Here is a 21049-nt window from a genome sequence, read left to right as displayed (position 1 = left end):
AGAAACAAAATGCCCCAAATCACAATGTGTTTTGGACTGATGCCTCATCCCTATCTGTCTCGCTCTGTCTGTCTTTTCCTGTCTATCCCATCCCCCTCTTCCTCCTCTCATCCATTGCTCCATCACACAGGAAGTCTGGTCTTCCTGAAAACAAGTCTCCGAGCATGGAAAGGGACAAGGACAAGGGGGGCAGGTACGTGTGGGGGCGCAGAGGATGTTTTTGTCATTCCACTGCCCCTCTGGTTACTGCAAGCCTCAATGTAGTCCATCCTGAGGAAGCCAAGCCCTCGTCACTCTGGTCAGGCCTTGGGCCCACACGTGCTCCCTCGTAGGGCCGGTGTGACGCAGTAACTGTAGCGCTGGAGTAATCCCTCCAAACAAACGCTGTTTCTTAAAAATCATAAAAGCTTTAACAAGCAGGAAAAAGTCAGCAACAATCACAGCAGACGATCAAATGTAGCATACAGCAGCGCTGTGTGGTGAGGCTCAGTGTTAGAACAAAAGTCGAAGACTTTGCCATCTATCCAGCCTCCATTTCCTGTATGTAATCACTGCAATCTGCCAAGCCACCTGCAAGTGTGGGAATTTATCTGCACATGGTTTTCCACAGAGTCCCACTGACTGATTTACAGTGTAACAAAAAAATGGACACATTGTCCAAAATGGGAAGTTTTAGTAATAATCTTCAAAAGTAAAAACATTTACTAACGTAGCTATGCTTTTACAGTTCGGGTGAAAAAAACTGAATACGTTTCATGCTCTGTAAAAAGCTGGATATTAAAGGTGCAGAGAAGTCAGGCTGCTTTAAATGCAACAATTCAAATCATTTCAGCGACATATTAAAGTGATAAAGGGAAAAAGAAAACATTTAGCTGGAAATAATTAAGAACAATAAAGAAATCCTAGAGTGGGCACAGAAACACCTCCGTCAGTGACTCTGCTTCATCTCTGCATCCACAAATATAAGTGAAATCTGCAGCCTGAAAAGAAAAAAAAAACATATTTAGAAGCACAAACGTACCGCATTACTGCAGTTATTACCTCTGCCATGTTTTTGGTAATGTTTACGAGTCTGTGTGTGCGTCAATCTGTCTGTAACACATAGTAACAGCTTAGCAGTCCAATAACATTTGCCTTACATCCACCAAAGTCTTCGAGGTCAAATTATGGTGGGTCAAATTGACAGAAAGCCTTATAACTTAGAAACTATGATTCTTGTAAGTGTAGTGTGCATTGTCAGCATATAGAAAGTATCATATAAAGATTTAAATATCATGACACATTTGACGTGTGACCTCTCATTCAATGTCAATAGATTGAGCTGAAAGTCAAAGTGATAATAATGCCAAACAGAGTGTTTATTCAAAGGTAAAATTATAGCCATTGTTTGTGCTGACAAATATAGACATATAGAAAATAATATTATGGGATTCTAAATATTACATTACTTTGGACCTCTGATCTCTTCAAGGTCGAATAAGGTCAAACTTTTTTTAAAAAGCATTTTATTTTGAAAACTATGCTTAAAATTCTACTTCCTTTGTTTGCATAAAAATCACGTTGTCACAATTTACCTCTGACCTTACTTTACGATTTCACATCTGCCTTAAAGAAACTATTTGGAAAGAAGTTTAAAGTACAGTGTAATTAATTTCAAGTAGAGTGTAATTTAGCCGAAGAACAATGATCTTATATTGTAAGTACACTGTACTTTTCAGGATGTGTTATGGAGCAACCTGCCTTTTTATATCATAATGTTTTACATTGTTATTTAATATTTATTCTGCGGATGCACACGATGAATAGTGTATTATTTAATTCATCTTTTCTTAAGATTACTTAATTTACTTATAAAAATTGCTTATACACAAATAAGTTACATATCATTTGCTTCTGCTTTCTTGTATAATACCTGGAAGTTAGGCAAGGTTAAGACACTTCATAATGCGTCACATGCAGAGAAAATTAAGATGCTTTTACCAATTACCAGGAAATTAAGCCGTTTTTAAAAATGCTTACAGTATAATTATTTTTTATTTCTTTGTAAAAACCTAGTGTACCTATTTTTAAGTATTCGTAACAGCTATAACTATGTTGCAATGTGCATATTAATACAATTACACCTTTAATGCATCGTATCTAAAAAATAATAGTACTCAAAATTATCTCATGTGTATTAAAGTATATTAAAGAATTAAATTAAAATTATTATTTTTTAAACAGGGCAAATAACAAAAGCCTGTACTGCAAACTTCTTATAGTCAGTTTAAAACAAAGAAAACAAAATTATTATGCATACAAAATGCATTACTATTCCCTTAAAAGCAAATACTGCAGAGAGTGTGAGCTGCCTGGGCAAATGTTTGTAGTTTGCAGTGTTTTGCCAGAGTAATACTGTGTGAATATAATAGAGGGGGGAAAAAATCTTACTTTAAGACGTGCGCTTCTCTTTATTCTCTGAACACAGTAAGAAAACGTTCGTGCGACGTGTCAGTATATATGCTAGTATTTCTGAAACACATATCATACTTCTCCAATGTATGCTCAATCATCCAACTATGTCCCACTTTTTGGGGCATACTTTTCCAAGCTTGTGAGAAAAGGCACAGCGATCCATACAAAACTAAATGCATTTATATAATGTAAGTCTAGTGTGAATGTCTATTGTATGTTCCTCATTTTCTAAATGCTAAATGTAGTATTGCTGGAAACAGTGTGGCTGTGAGCGGAGACAGCTCCATGGAGCAGAGCCTGAAAGTGACAGACTCCATAATAACAGGATGTTTACAGCATGCGGAAGCCCTGCCAGGGACAACCACAAGCAGGCAGCAACTTTGGCTGTGGCTGGAAACACGAGTGAAGAGGAAATGCAGGCCGGCCAGATTCCCTCCAGATGCACCGAATATAACCTCACTGACTGCTGTTTTGTTTACACAGAGTCTCTACCTGCTTGGGGTCTGTTTAAGTCTTTCTTTTTTCCACAGTGACCCCTGGAGAAAGAAAACACAGCTGTATGATGGCACACAGTGATGGCTGATGGGGTCAGACAGACAGAAATTGGTGGTTTCTGACATTTAGGGTGGGTTGAAGCTTGTTCACTGTCACCAGCTGTTTCTTTTCGACCATCAGTGTTCAAATTTTGCACCAGACATCACTTCTCCAATGAGCACTTGTGAACTTGAGTAAATAGTAGTGTAGGGTGTGAATACTTCCTGTTTGCCATAGGACAAAAAGGCCTTCTGTCACCTGGTGGGTATCATCATTTCATCTGAGTTGATCTGATCAGATTCCTTTGGTGTAAAGAATTTTATCAAAACAGTTATAAAAGAGAGCTTGAGTGTGTCTTTAAGCTTTTTGGACCAGGACAGAAGTGGCTACATAGAACAGGGTGAGTTACAGTTGAGTCACATGCACAGAAAGCATTCTGATCTGATATATAAAATCACCTTTTGCCAAGACAATTTTAGTGTGTTGTTCGTTTCTGTGTTTCTTGTTCACTTGTCACTTCACTGCTCTCGGTCAGGCTCTTCTTGGAGAACTCTGTGAAGGAGCAAGACCTCTGACCCCAGCAGACACCAGAGCTTTCCTCCTGGAGGGAGACTTGGATGGTGACGGTGAGATCGGCTGGGAAGGTCAGTGTGTCTGAGCACAACTAACCAAAGATATAGAGTTCACATTTTTATTTTTGTGCTTTTTCAGGCATGTGTATTTGATTTGATGCCATAGTCACACATCTGTCTGCTTCCCAGGTGTTGCTGCCCATTCTAAGCTTGACATCACTTCCGCTTTCCCACGATGTAAAGCTGATTGTGACATCACTAGTCTCGTCCAATCAGCTTTTTGCCAGCCTTCTTCGGGCCAATCAGCTGTGATTCTGTGTACTTTAAATCTCACTGGACATTAGTCATTGTCCCTTGCAGATGCCTTCATGCAACCCACCTCCTCCCCATCATCACCTCTCGCTCATCTTTCAGGCTCCATTCAAGCCTTCATCTTCATCTCCACCACCAGCATCTAGACTCCAGGGGGTCCTACCATAATCCCTATAACTGCTGGGATTTCGTTCAGTGACGCGCCATCGGAGTCTAACCACCAAATACCTCAAACTGAATTCTGTATATTAATAAATTATGTTCAGTTCCATCATAAATGATCCCTCCTTATTGAAATGAAGACAAGCACTCCTATAGAAAACAGTAGGAACAGCTTTAAAAATAGGTCTTTAGTCATCACATGTTTATTATATAATTCAATTCTAATTTATATTGTACCATTATATTTATTCACCAGCCTTGTGGTCAGGTCTTATTCTGAAAAAACAAAAATCATTTTCACACTTTTTTTTCTTTTTGTGGTTTCTTTGTTTATGAAAATAATAAAGCGCACTCATCATTAACAACAATAAGCAGTGATTGCAAAGAAAAATCTTTTCCTGATTATGTCCGTTGTCATTTTGAATCCCAGATCCCAGGTGCTGGTATCAGTGGCAGTCACCAGCTATAACATGATCTCTTGACAGTGATCTGTCAACCTTACACTGTCTTTTACTTTGCAAAGCTAAAATGTAGCTGGTGTCTTCATCTAATATTTTTATTTTTCAGAGTTCTGGTCAAGTCTGCACAAGATCTGAATGATTTACTGCATGGGGATGATCCTTTTCCTACAGTAAACCCCAAGTTAGATCTCGCTTCTCTGCTTTGTGTCCCTGCTAGAATATATGTTTCTTCATGGTGTGACTTTTACTAGCCAGTGAGAGACACGGATGAGTAGTTACAGTAAAACCTATTGTTTTGATGTTATATTGAGCACTGGGTCACATCCAGGCTAGCCAAGGGGGTTGGGGAGGAGTACACAGGAGACTTTTGAGTCTCCACTTAACCGCACGTGCAATTTTCCAATCAGCAAATGAAGTCGCCCCAGTTTAACACTCCGTGCGCAGTAATTGGTGTGAATATGTTTACATTTAGATTCCATGTGTTCAGTATTTATCCCGTGTTCCTTGAAATCATTTTAAAGAGGTGATTGATTGATTTGCTATAGATGCCAAAAAAAAAAAATCATCAAGACTACAGATGAGCCATTAGAAGAAATGGTTTCTTCTGCCTTTACATTTTACATTCTCGTACAGCTAATGCAGCACAAGGCTCTGGGTTAATATAACTCCTTATTTTAACAGATCGACTGCATGCATTCATTCCTACACCGGGTCTTTAGTATCTATGGAGAATATTAACAATTAAGGTGGGGATCGTGCAGTTTAATTTTCACTTAAAGTTTAACGTTACAAGAAAAGATATTCAGCCAGCATGCAACCAGCTTCAGTTAGAAAACAGTTTCCCAAGCATATCACATCTATTTGGTTTTTTCTTATTGTCTTTATAGATGAATGCTGGACAAAAAAGCTAACTTGTTACAGTTCGATGGTGAGGGCTCAAGCGCAGGACTCCAGAATCAGCTGTACACAATAATTTATTTGCAGAATCCACATTGTGTATTTATGGGAAGTGCAGGGCAGTGCTATATACAATTAGGTGAGGGACGGGGCTCCGGGGAAATCCACGGGGGTAGTCACGCATTCTCCAACTCTCCACACTCACAGCCACAGGTTCACTCTTCCACACTTGACACAAAGAATCGCACGGGGAGGGAATCCAGGAGGTCTGTAGACGGGGAGACGAGGATTAGTTACACAGTTCACTTTTAAACACTTGAGCTTAGCTTAGCTGTAGACTTGACATTCACTAACGCCTGGCAGACAACAATCCAGCGAAGAACAGCAGTCACCTCCTGGCTTAAATGCTGACCGCCCTGATTAGGCTCACCGACGGCGTGAACCCACAATGACTTCCGCCTCGGCGATAGAGAAGAGGAGAGAGAGAGAGTGGAAGTTGGAGAGAAAGACAGAAAAAACCTCAGATCAGCTGGACGACATAACTACATTATCACCAAAAGGAATTCAGATTGTTAAGAGTATAAATGGTCGTGTAAAATGGTGCTTTACCACTAAAAGTCCTGCATTTATTTGTAAGTAACAGAAAAATGTTCATCAGCTGTTAGTAAATTACTCATTAATCGTGGATAATGGAAGTAAGATATACCAGTGTAATCACAGACACATGACTACAGAAAATAAAATAATGAAAAAATGAATAAAATTGCACTTTTAAAAAGCTAGAGATAGAAAATTTCACTAAACTTTTGTTCATAGTGAAAAAAAAAGTTGTATTACATTTCCACCAAACTGTTTCACTGCAGTAGTAAGACGCAGGGCCAGATAGGTTGGATCAATACTAGTCCAACTTTATTTCTTCTTCTTCTTCTTCTTCTTCTTCTTTTTTTTTTATCTTACTTCAAACACTACAGACTAAAAAAAGCTTATTGGTGCAAATTGCACCAGGGGTGCACAAGCAGGGCACAGTTGGCTCATGCAACTGATCTCTGGCAAACAGGAAAGTGGCTGTGAGGTGACTGGGTGTCTGGCAGAGCTTCGGAGTACCTGCATGACCCAGCAGAGAAACTCTGCGACGGGATTAAATTTCTGATCCGACGCATTTACAGTTCTTTTTTTTTTTTTTTTTTTTTTTCCTAAATGACATCAGAAACAGCAGTATGCGACATTACGTGATGGCAGAGCTTCAGTTCATCCTTTGTCTTTTTTTTTTTTTTTTTTTTTAATAAATAGGACAGGGGGAATGAATGAGAGAAAGAGGGGGAGAGAAAGAAAGAAAACCAAAGGGGAGAAGAGACGGTGAGAAGGGGGGGGAAGAGAGAGAAAAAAAAAAGAACTCCTGGGTCACCTGTATGGAGAAAAAAAAAAAAACAAACAAAAAAAACAAACAGAGGAGACAGCAAACAACAAAGAGCAACATAATAATAGAGAAAACAAAGCACCATCACAATAAACTAGCTAGTCATAGATATCAATATTTACTAAATAATAAACGATATTGTGCAGCACGCAAGATAGACAGCGCACAGTGTGCTTTGAGGTAGCAGCCAAGAAAGCTTTAGTCCGCATCTGTGAATACCCATGTGTGCATACCTGTGTGGATCAGCATGCTTGCATTCCAAAGGTTTCTCCATGTAATGATCTGCTAGGGAGTGTGGGGGGGCCACAGCCCCGTCCTCCAGGGTGTGAAGCGGGTATGGAGGAGATCAAAACTCCAGACATCCAGAGGCCCCCAGAACACAAGAGACCATGGAAGACCAACAGAGGGGCAGCCGCGCCACTGTTCCAGTAAGAGCTGAGGAGAGTCCCAGATGAGGGCTCGCCCAGCAGCCGCGGAGCAGAAGTCAGGGGGAGTTGCAGTGACGCGCCCGTGAGCTCCGCCGGCCCCCAGCTGTGCCTGAGTGACCGAGCCCCAGGCCGAGAGGCCGGGGGCACCCCACCTCCAAAGGGGCCCGAGCGAGCCCCAGGCCCCAGGCCCCGACAAGCGGCCGCCAAGGAGTGAGCCGGTGTGTACCCGGACGCCCACCCCCAGACACAAAGAACCACCAACACACCGACACCTGAGGGAGTCCGCCACCGGCAGGGGAAGTGGTGGTGGGTGGAGATAGGCCTCCAAACCTTGGAGGGCCTGAGGTGTCCCCAGAGAGGTGGCGTCTGATACCCAACCTGACATATAGACACAGACATACAGGCACACACAGACACAAACATCCATTCCCACCCTCATGCTCTCATATGCACTCACTCCACACTCAACCAACGTGGAGATAGACATAAAGAGACGCTGTACACACAATCACACTCCCCAAGCGTACTCTACAAACCGGGTCTAGGTACCCTTGCCCCTGGAGGGGGGAATTGCACCCAGACCCAGGTGGTGTTACCCTTTTCCCTGCGGTGGGGAGAGGCAGACCACCCCGACTCCGCAGCAGCAGGGAGGCCCCACACCCCAGACCGCAGTCGGACGGCCAACTCCTCCTACTAGCCCTCCCGCTCCAGCAGGCCGCAGAGAATGGGGGTGGGAGAAGACTCCAAACCTCCCTCCACCCGCTCATTGTAGTGTTGATGCATATGTGTTCTAAGGTGCAATTAAAACCCAGGAGGGCTTGGAGCTACCTGCCAAGGAGCAGCAGGTAAGCGCATAGTCCCTCCTGCTAGCCCTCAATGACTAAGTGTATTTAAAATTGAGAGGTGGGCAACGACGTCAGGGGTGAGGTATACACCCTGATGGTAATTTGGACTCCGTGATTGTGCCCACCCCCAAGATCCTATATGTATGTGTAATGAGAGTGTGAATAATGTGAATGTCTAAGTTGTGGGATAAAATTGAGGCAGAGGCAGCCAGAAGGGGACGGGGGGGGGGGGGGGGGTAGCCTCCTCTGCACCCTGGTGACATACCCCCACTCCAAGGCCCTGCATGTGTGGGTGGTTGTGGAGGAGCGGGAAGAGGGAGGCAGCTGGAGATGGGGAGGGAAGGAAGGGAGGGGCAGGTAACCCCTCCCTGGGGCCAGCTCCCCCGCTGACCCCAGTAGGCACTCCCACCCTCCGCGACCCGCCAGGGAAGGGGGGCCCAGGCCCATCAGACCGGGGCCCAGTGCAGTAGCGCCCTCCGGCTCCACAGAGCCCTGGACAGTCCACCCAACCCCACCACAGAGAAAACTGCACCCACCCCACCATCCACACATCTTCCAGACTACATAAGACGGTAGACGCCCAGGCTGAGATCTTCCTCCACCTCTCCTGTATCTCCCCCTCCTGCAGAGAGTTCCTGAAGAGAAGAAAGCTCCTGCAAGATGTGACCATCCCCCCCACCAGTTGAAGAGCCCCCCAGGCGGCTCGACGCACCGGCGGCACCCTGCTCCAGGGCCGGGCCCCCATGCACCCACCCGCCCACAACCCCGGCAACACACCAACCAGGACCCAAGCCCCCGAGGCCCGGCCCGGGCCCCAGCCCAGAGACGGAGCGCCCCCAGAACCTCACGCCCATCCCGGACCCACCCAGGGGCAGCCAGGTTGCCAGGTCAGTAACCCACGTCCGTCAGCACAGACCCTCCCCTAGCCCCGCTGCACGCAGCCGCGAGGAAACAGTCACCTGAGAGCCAACAGAGCCCCCAACCGGACGTGACCGCTACCCCGGGTTGAGCCCCCCAAGGAAGATGCCTCCGGGGAACCCCCCGACGCCCTAAGCCTGTCCCTACCCCCTCACCAATCACAACAGTGAAGGCGGGACCAAACTATGACCCCCCACCCCCACTAGGTGATGGAGCTGATAAAAGGGGCCCAGAGCAATTGATCTAATGTGGTGGCAGAGGCTGTGTCAAGACTAATGTAATCTAATAGATCATTTCTATATTGGTTAGAATTAAGATTATTTTTATTTTTCCAGTTCATGAGGACTGTTTTCTTGGCTATGCATAGGGCAGTGAAGATCATATGGGCTATATTCTTTTCTGAAGTGACATTATCTAAGCTGCCCAGTAGACACACTAAGGGGGAAGTTGGAATGTTACATTTCAGACACTTTGATAAGTCTTCACATATCTCGCGCCAAAACTTTTGCACTGGTGGACAGAACCAAAGAGCGTGGATGTAATTGTCTGGTGTATTGCCTTGACAGTGTGAGCAGTTGTTGGAAGATGTAAAGCCCATCTTGAACATCCGATGACCTGTATAGTGCACTCTATGAAGTATTTTGTATTGTATTAATTGCAGACTGGGATTTTTAATTAATTTAAAAGTTTTTAAGCAAATCTGAGACCAGAAGTTTTGGTCTAGGTTGACTGATAAATCTGCTTCCCACTTTGCAGTAGGAAGGGATATTGATTCATCTAATTTAGAAAGTGTTCTGTATATTTTAGATAATAATTTGGGGGATTTAAGAGTAAGAAAATGTGCCGCACTTAGTGGTGTTTGTAATTCAACTTGACTGAGGTTAAATTTCTTTTTTACTATGGATTTAATTTGTTGATATTCTAAAAACCTTGTCTTGTTGATCCCATATTGTTCAACTAGTCTGTCAAATGGAATAAATTCTGTTCCCTCTAATATATGTTCTAAGTATTTAATTCCTTTACAACTCCATTCTGGGAAATTAATCATATTATTGTTTTGTAATATGTCAGGGTTATTCCAGATAGGTGTACGTTTGCATGGGATTAATGAAGACTCCGTTATTTTTAGAAACTCCCACCATGCTGTTAGAGAAAAGCTGATGTTGATACTTTTAAAGCATTCATGTCTTTTGATGTTTGAGCTAATAAATGGTAGGTCTGAAATCTCTAGATCCTTGCATAGTGCCTGTTCAACATCTAGCCAGGGCTCAACTAAGAAGGTATGTTTTAACCATTCTGAGATGAACTGAAGCCTGTTGGCTAAGAAGTATTGGTGAAAATTAGGCAGATCTAATCCTCCTCTATCCTTGGTTCTTTGTAGCGTTTTTAAGCTAATACGCGGGGGTTTATCTTTCCAAAGGAATTTGGAAATATATGAATCCAGAGATCTGAACCAATCTTGTGATGGTTTGTTAGGGATCATCAAAAATAAGTAATTTATTTTTGGCAAGATCATCATTTTTATAGTGGCGACCCTTCCCATGAGTGATATGGGTAAAGATTTCCATCTAGTCAGATCGCCTTCTACTTTCTTTAGAAGTGGGATGTGGTTTAGTTTAGTTAAGTCTGAAAGCTTAGGAGAGACATTAATACCTAAATATTTAATATTTCCGGATTGCAGTGGGGCAGAGGAAGAATTATGGAAGGAGCAGTTAATGGGGAGAACTGTAGATTTTGGCCAGTTAATTGAATAATCTGAAACGCTTGAAAACCAGTTTATTAAAGTAATTACCTCAGAGAGGTTGGTTTGTGTGTTTTGCAGAAAAAGCAACACATCATCCGCATAGAGACTGATTTTATGTTCTATGTTCTTACATTTTATGCCCTTAATTGTTGTAGCCTGTCTAAATGCTGCTGCTAGAGGTTCGATAAAAATTGCAAAAAGTGAGGGGGAGAGTGGGCATCCCTGTCTGGTGCCCCTCAGGAGACAGAAGCTGGAGGATCTCTGGTCATTTGTTCTGATACGAGCCGTTGGGGAATTGTATAATATTCTTATCCAGTTTATGAAAGAGTTTACAAAACCAAATTTGTGTAAAGTTGCGAATAAAAATTTCCAATTGACTCTGTCAAATGCTTTTTCTGCATCTAGAGATAATATTATGGTTTCGATGTTTTTATCGTATGAGTAGTCTATTAAATTAAGTAATCTACGAGTGTTTGTTGAGGAGTGCCGACCTTTTATGAAACCAGTTTGGTCAGGATGAATTAAGAGGGGGGTCATTTTCTCTAATCTCTTTGAGAGAGCTTTGCAGATTATTTTAAGGTCTACATTTAAAAGAGAAATTGGACGATAGCTTGAGGGAAATAAAGGGTCTTTGCCTGGTTTTAGCAGGAGACTAATGTTGGCAGAATTCATATTTGGTGGTAGTCTGCCCTTTTCCTCGATTTCCTGCAACATGCTGTGGAATACTGGTGCCAAAATTGTCCAGAATTCTTTGTAGAATTCTGCAGGGAAGCCGTCTGGACCTGGAGCCTTATTATTGGGCATACTTATCAGGGCTTCCTGGAGTTCACTTGGCGTCAGTGGCGAATCCAGTTCCATTGCTTGACTGTCTAGTAATTTTGGAAGAGTTACGTTGTCAAGAAACAGATCAATTTCATTTTTAGATGGGTTTATTTGTGGTGAGTATAAAGTTTCATAGAAATCCCTAAAAATGTTGTTTATTCTTCCAGGATCATATATTGTGTTCCCCGATAAATCTTTAGCAGCACATATAGTTATTTTTTCTTTATTTATTTTTAGCTGGTTAGCTAGAAATCGACCTGATTTGTTACTGTGTTCAAAATTCTGCAAGCGAAGTCTTTGTATAAGGAATTGTGTTTTTTTATTAATAGTTTCATTTAATTCTAGTTTTGTTTTGCATATTTTGTTCAATGTTTCCTGATCTTGGTGGGACGCGTAGGCTTCTTCTAGTGATTTGATGTTTTTTTCTAATTCCTGAATATTTTTGTTTTCTTCTTTCTTTTTGTGTGATGAGAAAGAAATTATTTTACCTCTCATCACAGCTTTCCCTGCTTCCCATAGAACAGAAGCAGATATTCCGGGAGTGTCATTAAAGTCTAAATATGAAGTCCATTCCTTTTTAAAGTATTTAATAAAGTCTTCATCTTTAAGTAGTGATATATTAAATCTCCAGTTTTTACTTGGCGTAGTATTATTCTTGTGCATTAGTGTTAAAGATACAGGAGCATGATCGCTGACAGCTATAGGATGAATCTCAGTGTCTGAAATGTCACACAGCAGTGAGCTGCTGACCAAAAAATAATCCAGACGAGAGTAAGAGTGATGAACATGCGAGAAAAAAGTATATTCCTTACTGGTGGGGTGAAGAGAGCGCCATGCATCGCAAAGACCAAAGTCGTTCATATACTGTTTGATTATATTTGTGGACTGCCAATTACGCTGAGTTCCTGTTGTGTTGAGCCTATCCATTTCTTCATTTAGTCCAAGGTTGAGGTCACCGCCAAGAATGAGTGTGCAATCAAGGTGTTCAGAGAGTGCACTAAAAAAACCGTGGAAGAATGAGGGTTCATCAACATTTGGACCATATATACTAACAATACATAGTTTTTTGTTCAATATTGATAGTTTAATAATTAGAAATCTACCCTCTGGATCTATAACTGTATCGAGTACTGTAAAATTAACATTTTTATGTATTAAAATTGCTACTCCCCGTTGTCTAGAATTATAACCGGCTGCAAACACGTTAGGAAACTCAGGTGTTTTAAGTTCATTTAAACCTGTGACAGGTTTGTGAGTTTCTTGTAATAAAACAACATCTGCCTGTAGTTTTTTAAGCTGGTTAAATATTTTTAACCTCTTTCCTCTGGTGCCAGCTCCATTTACATTCCATGTGACAAACCTCAGCATGCCCTTAATTGTGCGTGTATGTCTAATGATGTATGCTGGGTGTTTCGTTTAGACAGGTGGAGAGAATATGGAAACATCCCTTGTTTGTAAATAGAAAGAGAAAAAGAAGTGTGGTGAGAGACTCCATAAGTCTGACTATGTGTGTGAATATTCACTAATATGAACAAGCGTGGCTTGCTTATGTGTCCTGCAAGTCTGTGCGTGCTGTGAGGCTGTTGTGAATGTGCTGCCGTTGAGCTGATGTGTTTGCGTGATCGTGTTGTGAAAATATGGAGAAATAGAGGGTGTTGTTTGTAGGTGAGTGGGGAAGTAGGTGACCACAGCAGTGAAAGACAAGAGAAAGAAAGAAACCACATGAACTGTGAGCGACAACAACAAAAAAGAAACGAAACGGAAACATTCCAATTAAAGCAATGACGGAGGGTGACGGTGTTATATCTGCTATGACATCATATTGATATTACTAGCTTAAACTCATGTTAAAGGAGAGAGTGTGAATGAATAAGAAAAGAGTGTAGCGGGTTCTTATCTGGAGTGCAGTTAATATAACCACGGTGTGGTGCCGAGGTCGCGGTAAAGCTGTCCGTCCACGTAGAGCCGGTCCACGGCGATGACAGCACGGGAGCCTTTCTGGATGAAGCTACGTCGAACTGGGAACAGGACCTTGCGTCGTTCCAGGATCTCTTTGGGGAACTGGTCGACGCATTTACAGTTCTGTCAATGATGCACATTTATTTGCAACTTTCTCCCAGACGGCGAGTCACTCACCTGACTGGCAGAGGACAGAGCGACAGGAAACAAGGGTCACTTCTATTTCTGCTGCAGCACCAAAGAGCGACCTTCTGCTCTCAGGCGGAGATATTGATTCAATATGTGCACTCTTCTGCACACAGAAGGCAAAATATCTCTGTGGCCTAAACCCATTTCACAGGATTTTCTGAAATGTACATTTCAGAAGACGTCCTATGATCATTCGTTGCTGCTTCAGATTACAGGCTTGGTGGGTTTCATTCCTGCTGTGAGATATTTGTAATTTAAGCCTGATATTGAAGAAGGGCAGAAATAGTTACAGTATCTATGGCTGAGTCGTTTGAGGTGAGAGACCTCATTTGACCACAGCAGATGTTAAACGCCAAAGATTAGTTTTTCCAGAGTTTTTAAGAAGTAAAGAAAAAGCCCAGTGAAACACATTTTAAGTACAATTTGTGGCTTCTTGGACAACCTATGCCTGAAGACATTTCTGTGAAAGACTTATGGAGAACTGTAGCAGCAGCTAAACTAACAACGTATTACGTGTCCAGAGCTTGAAATTAAATATGTTTAATATAGATTCTGTTATGATTTGTACACACAATTAAATTCTGCTGGTATTTCAATAAAACTCCTCATCATCTCAATACTGCCACCTGATGTAGAATTACTGCATAACACCTGGCTATCCTAAAAAAAGCAAACATGATAAGGAAAGTCCCCAGGACTATCCCCGTTTAATTGTCATTTGTTTTGATAGTACGTGAGAACTCGGTGTCATTATGCAACCATCCGGTGCCAAACTGGATTAGTTAAAAGGATGATGATGATGATAATGGGTGCGATGATACCGAGGGTATCAGCTTTCAGCGTGTCCCCAAATAGCACCACAAATAGTTTCATCGCCATATGGAGAAATGGTTTGAATGGATGTAAGAGGTCCAGAAATAAGTTCCGGCATGAGAGCCGGTGGCTGTATGTAGGTGCATGATGATAGTGGTGATGTACTATTAAATTAAAGCGTTTCAATTAATCCCTGGAGCTCCCCACTTCATATAAACGTCTTCCTCCTATTCATAAGACTATAACTCACAGTTTGGCGTGGAAAATTATCATAACATTGTTTTAGTTCAGTATTGCTATTATATACAAGTCCCCTCTACGCATTCACGGCAATAAAAATGAATGAAACTTCAAAAAATGGGGCACAATGTGCATAAACATACATACGAATTAGGAAGATAGAAATCATAAAGACTCATAGAAACCGTAGTCCATAAGTTTGACGTAGATTTATATATATATTAATAATTCATATAACAATCATACACACATAATTGTTTTTATCAAGGGAATAGATAAGCAGGACAATGTTTTTCTCCATAATATAGTAGTATAATAGCTGATCAGCCTAGTGTTCTCAATGTTGCCATTATGTGAAGCTAAGAACAGCTGGAATAGGGAAAAGTGTTAAAGGCATTCCCCTGTTGTGGGCTAAAAATCCAAAGAACAAATAAAGAAATGAACGTTTACATTTTGAACGTGGTGTTTTAACTTACGTAGGTTTTCGACTACAACGTCCCTACCTGCAGTGATCAATCAGACCAATCAGCCTGTTCTGACATTGGAAGGTCAGCAAAGTCATCGCAGACGTTTTACGCACGCCAGTTACGCACAAGCGCCGTTTCAACCAAACCGTGATCAGCGATGATGGTGTAAAAGCACAGAGATAATATTACCAAAATGTACTGAGTGTTTGGGGGGGTTTACAAAAAAACAACAACAACAAAAACACATTGCTTTATTAAAGGAACTTTTCTGAAGGTTATTTAGAACCAAAGCTGGTGAAGATAGCTATTTAAGGTCATTTAAAGAGTTCATAATCAACACAACGCTTTTTCACATTAATACATTTGTCATTTAAACATGATTAAAGACAGCGTTTGAAACGACATTCATTAAAGCGCAGTCAACAAGTGAAATTACATAAACACAAAGCAAAAACAAAAAAATAATAACAGTATTAAGTACGGTTGACTTGGAATAAGACTTTCTGGCTGTCAAAGATAATATAAAAGTTTACCCCAGCTTTCACTCTGAGGTGTTCTGCACACTTTAACAGGCTGCAGAGTATGTTTCAACCAAATCAGCAACATATATTATTAGCCTTATGCAATATTAAGCACTTTCACATAGGCCTACGCTTAGCCTACCATTTAAGCATCTTCATTTATGTTCATATAAATAGAACAGCTCTGTCTACTGGACACATTTTTTGACTGACTGCTTTGCACACAGTGTCTGTTACATAGCCTATGCATCATATTTCGGGTGAGACAAGGTATATAAGCTGGTGAGAGTCGCTGGGGGCTTTACTGCAGTCACCAGATTCATCTGAGCGAATCCACTCTAGTCTTAGCCAGACCCTAAGGTGAGTTTCACTGAAGAGTTGCAGACCTGTAGGCAAGTCCACTTCCTGACTCAGAGAGTTACAGGGCTTCTACTTCTTCATGCAATGGGATGTAAATCATGTCCAGATTTTGAACATCACAAGGCCAGATTTCAGCTTTGGACTAACAGAGGAACGAAACGGAGAAAGAGAAAAAAAATTCAACTACAGATGCAAAGGAGATTTAATCTTTTGCCTTTTGGAAGGCTTTATTTTGGAGAAATTGGACTACCTTTTGTGGCTTGGAAGACTCACAGAGAGGGACTGTGAATTATACTGCATGGCATAATGAGTATTGCATGAAGCTCTGTAACTCTGAGCAGTGCACTACAAAGTGCACTGAGGGAAGTTAAAAGGTGGCCTTAGATTGAGAGTAAAGCTGCTTCATCGTGTCAGATTTCCCCACAGCCTGACTGACTAACCGATGACTTGTCCTCTTCTCTCCTCCCTCAGTTAAAAAATGGCATTCGCCGGAGTCCTGACCGAAGCTGACATCACTGCAGCCCTTGCAGCTTGCCAAGGTAAACATGATGAAACTCATAGCATTTTAACCTAGGGAAAGCCTAGACAACAGCCAAACTGTGACTGCAAAAACTTCGCATCCAGTTGCAAAATATTATAAAAAAAAGAAAAAAAAATCTCAGGTGTCTGCCAGTAGTATAGAGAGCTTTAAATGGCTGTATGTCTCAGCATAAAGCATGCACCAGTGCATCTACTGTAAGAAAAGCTGACCTGCACATTAGAAAAAAAGCTGAGTGATGGTCAGGAAGGGAAAGTGGATACAACCAAATGCCAGGCCTTACATGCAGAAACTACAGCCTCTGCAAAACACACCACAGCCTGTGTTTGTGCTATAACCTCCCTCTGTCCATCTTTCCACAGCTGCCGATTCCTTCAAGCACAAGGAGTTCTTTGCTAAGGTCGGCCTGGCAGCCAAGTCCGCCGATGAGATCAAGAATGCCTTTGCCATCATTGACCAGGACAAGAGTGGCTTCATTGAGGAGGATGAGCTGAAGTAGGCACCCTCTCTTAAATTTCACCCACAAGCTCCTCAAAGCTCTTGTAGCACTGGGATCATCTTTCTCTGGCTCACAGTGAAATCAGAATGATGTCAGAGGCCCAAAAGCATCTGAGAAGCTCGGGCTACTGGGTGTTCTCCTAGACTGCAACTCAATACCAGTTCTCTCCTTCAGTGCCTCTCGCTGTAGGGTGACGTAGAACAGAGGACAAAGGAAAGGAATTGTAGCCTGCTTACATTTTTTTCATGACAAAGCCCAAAAACCTCAGCATCCAATAGAACAAGAAGCATTCAGTTAGAGATATTTAATATGCTTTTTGAATAGATGATCGGTTTAGCACAAAATATTCACTGTGATCCCAGAAAACAACTGTTCAAAGAAAGGCTTCTCTTTTAAAAATAAAAAAAAGCTTATCTTTTGTCTCTGATTACCCTCTCCAGGCTGTTCCTGCAGAACTTCTCTGCCAGTGCCAGAGCTCTGACTGATGCTGAGACAAAGACATTTCTTCAGGCCGGTGACTCTGATGGCGATGGCAAGATCGGAGTTGATGGTGAGGAAATCTTTACCTCCAGAAGAACAATGTAAAGGCCATCCAACAAAAGCAAAACAATAACCTTCTTTCTTTCTTTCTCCCTCTACAGAGTTCGCTGCCATGGTCAAGTCTTAAATGAATGAACTGACCAACTGACTGACTTCACAACTCTAAAGGAACAACTTGAATCAAGACATCCTTTTCCTCTCTTCTTCTCCTCTTCCCATTCACTCTCTCTCTCTCTGTCTCTCTTCAGTTCTCCACACCACTTTTATACACTCAACCTTTCACCCCTGACCATGGACAAACTGCTCCCTCTCTTTCTTTCTCTGGCAGTGCAGACCCCAATGCTGTCCACGATGAATGTAACCAACTAAGTGTATAGCGTGGTTGACTCGTGTCTTTCTCTCTCTCTCTCTCACTTCTGTCGTCGTTTTACTGTGACTTCTGCTTTCTGTGAGATCAGTGATGATGCACTTTTAGGGCAAACGGACGGACGATGAGAAAACAATAAAGGTTCTTTTTTCAGTAAGACAAGTCTGACCCTGTTCTTTGCTATTCAGTTGTGAAGTAGTAAATCAATGATAGCTTCTTTTTTTTTAAAAGAAATTCAAAAACATTCTTTTAAATGCATGAGAAAACTTCTACATGTAACATCCACCCACCCACCTATCAATTCCCCCATTGCCTGTGAATTGGCTCTTTAGGTAATCTTTAGGTAATATGGCTCAGATGTGCCTATTTTAAGAAAATAAATCAATGCTAAACTTTTAACTAAAATGCTAAACAAGTAGGCGAATGTCACACAGACAGGTAATTGACTCTGTATAAATGATGATCATAGCCAACATAATGTCACCCCCATGGGTTTGTATAGTCCTGTATTGAAGTCACGAGTTCAGAATTTTGCATCACCGTCTGAGATTTTGGAGCCAAACGTTGAATAGGTGATGGATGGGTTAAGGGGGATTGTAACATGTAGTTCTTTTATTGAATCGGTTGCTAAGACCATAAAAGAAGGGGCATTTTCTCTTGTACATCCAGAAGAATGCAGTTTTAAAGCACATCTGCAACAGCATGTATCTTCTGTGAACAATTCATGGAAGTGATATGATATGCAATGTTCAGAAATCAACCCACCTAAAACACTTCAAAAATATCTATGTGCAAACTGACTTTAAATCATTTGATTACGTGTAGATTTTACATGTAGTTTTATTACAAGTACAATGTAAACCTGTGAATTTAATGGACTCTGTTCAAATGAAATGTACTTGATTTGTATGCATTCAGTTTATACTATATTTTCCTTAATGAGTCATTATTTAAATAAACAAACCTTTTTATTTTACTCAAAATTATCTATTATTTCTTGAAGAAATAAAAAAAAAAAAAAATGATGTGGTTCTGTTGGCTTCATCGGGTGAGGGCCTCCAGCTCGCTCTGGAGCGGTTCGCAGCCGAGTGTAACGCAGCGGGAATGAGGATCAGCACCTCCAAATCTGAGGCCATGGTTCTCAGCCGGAAAAGGGTGGAGTGCCCACTCCGGGTCGGGGATGAGTTCCTGCCCCAAGTGGAGGAGTTCAAGTATCTCGGGGTCTTGTTCGCGAGTGATGGGAGAAGGGAGCTGGAGATCGACAGACGGATTGGGGCTGCGGCTGCAGTAATGCGGACGCTGCACCGGTCAGTCGTGGTGAAGAGGGAGCTGAGTGTAAAAGCGAAGCTCTCAATTTACCGGTCGATCTACGTCCCTACCCTCACCTATGGCCACGAGCTGTGGGTAGTGACCGAAAGAACGAGATCGCGGATACAAGCGGCGGAAATGAGCTTCCTCCGAAGGGTGGCTGGCCTCTCCCTTAGAGATAGGGTGAGAAGTTCGGCCATCCGGGAGGGGCTTAGAGTAGAGCAGCTGCTGCTCCACATCGAAAGGAGCCAGCTGAGGTGGTTCGGGCATCTGGCAAGGATGCCCCCTGGGCGCCTCCTGGGCGAGGTGTTCCAGGCATGTCCCACCGGGAGGAGGCCCCGGGGCAGACCCAGGACACGCTGGAGAGATTATATCTCTCGGCTGGCCTGGGAACGCCTTGGTATTCCCCCGGACAAGCTGGAGGAGGTGGCTGGGGAGAGGGAGGTCTGGACCTCTTTGCTTAGGCTGCTACCCCCGCGACCCGACCTCGGATAAGCGGATGAAGATGGATGGATGGATATCTATTATTTATTAAGTGCCAGTAGTTATATCAGACCAAATAAGCCTGTTGAAGCAGACCAGTTGAGTGCACATACTGTATATGCAAAATTTTCCACTATAATGCGCTCAGTTTTTGATTTGTGTGAGGTGTAAGGTCCTGTTTTGGTTGCTTAAATGCATTTTTTTTTTAATTGACTTTTGCACTATTAATGCATTACAAGTACGTCCAGCTGTGCTGATGTGAGACTTACATAACCTCTTAATCTAGATTCACTAATACGCTGACACACACCTGACTCCTGCTCTACATAATCCAGCTCTTATCTCTTACAGTATCTGGTAATGCTTAAATTCCACCTCCCTTCCAAAGTGGGAGAAAAACCAACAACAACATACAAGAGCAAAACTTGATTGATAATCGCAATAATAGTAAGCAACCACAAGGTGTCGCCATTTAAAATAAATAAATACAAAGAGGGTTTTCAGATGCTTGATGGTTAAAGTTGCAAACGTCGAGGCTTGGAGATAAAGAGGTGGAGTTACTCTTGGGGTAAATAGTTCATCTTTTTGTGTAACAAGTAGGTGAGACTGATGAAAATGCTGTTACTTGCAAAGTGTTAAGTCAGAGATTTGCAGCAATTGAAAGTTTGAAAAAAATAATTAGATTTATTCCCCCTGGTTCTAGTTACAGAAAGCACCCGTCCCCCCCTCTTTCCTAAAGCCATTAGTGCTGACTGGATTCACCAGAGACGCTGCTGCGTCAGATAGTTTGGAAGGCTTCCCCCTTTGCAGGAAACAAATTCATCAGTTTAGAGTGGCAGGCTGCCAGCAGGCTCTTCAGCACAGGCCCCACCCAGCCTCTCACCTTTTAGCACAGGTGCATGAGTGAGAGCTTCAAAACCTCTGACAGTAACAAATGATATGCATATATCTAAATTCTCACTAAAGAAACTTGTAATCTTCATGTTAACTTGTTAGGCAGGTTGATGGCTCACTTGCAACAAACACTGAGGTTTTGACTTCTGAATTTTTACTATCAGAGCATGCGTAATGGAGTATTTCTGATAAATTACGACCTGCTTGAGTCATCCAAATCAAAGAGACTCTTCATTAAAGAAACAAAACAAAACAAAGAAATGATGCCAGACTGATTATTGGATACTTTTAAGGTTTCAAATGCA

The 21049-nt window shown here is 42.1% G+C and overlaps 1 protein-coding gene and 1 long non-coding RNA gene across 2 annotated transcripts; one reads left to right on the top strand and one right to left on the bottom strand.

The window, feature by feature from the left end:
- Window positions 1-5451: 5451 nt before the first annotated feature.
- LOC309712511 lies at window positions 5452-7315 on the bottom strand. Its single transcript, XR_014278310.1, has 2 exons — window positions 5747-7315; window positions 5452-5660 (listed from the first exon to the last, which is right to left on the bottom strand). It is a non-coding gene; the product is annotated as an uncharacterized lncRNA (long non-coding RNA).
- Window positions 7316-15985: 8670 nt separating this feature from the next.
- Window positions 15986-18221, top strand: LOC309712339 (parvalbumin beta-like). Its single transcript, XM_082543063.1, has 5 exons — window positions 15986-16115; window positions 16587-16654; window positions 17016-17148; window positions 17593-17702; window positions 17794-18221. Exons 2-5 carry the CDS (start codon window positions 16594-16596, stop codon window positions 17817-17819), a joined length of 330 nt encoding a protein of 109 aa, XP_082399189.1. The 5' UTR covers window positions 15986-16115; window positions 16587-16593; the 3' UTR covers window positions 17820-18221.
- Window positions 18222-21049: the final 2828 nt, after the last annotated feature.

The sequence above is a fragment of the Aulonocara stuartgranti genome (genome assembly GCF_965226115.1).
Source record: "Aulonocara stuartgranti genome assembly, chromosome: 8".
NCBI lineage: Eukaryota > Metazoa > Chordata > Actinopteri > Cichliformes > Cichlidae > Aulonocara > Aulonocara stuartgranti.
The sequence above is the reverse complement of the archived record's forward strand: the minus strand, read 5'-3'. Positions and strand labels throughout refer to the sequence as shown.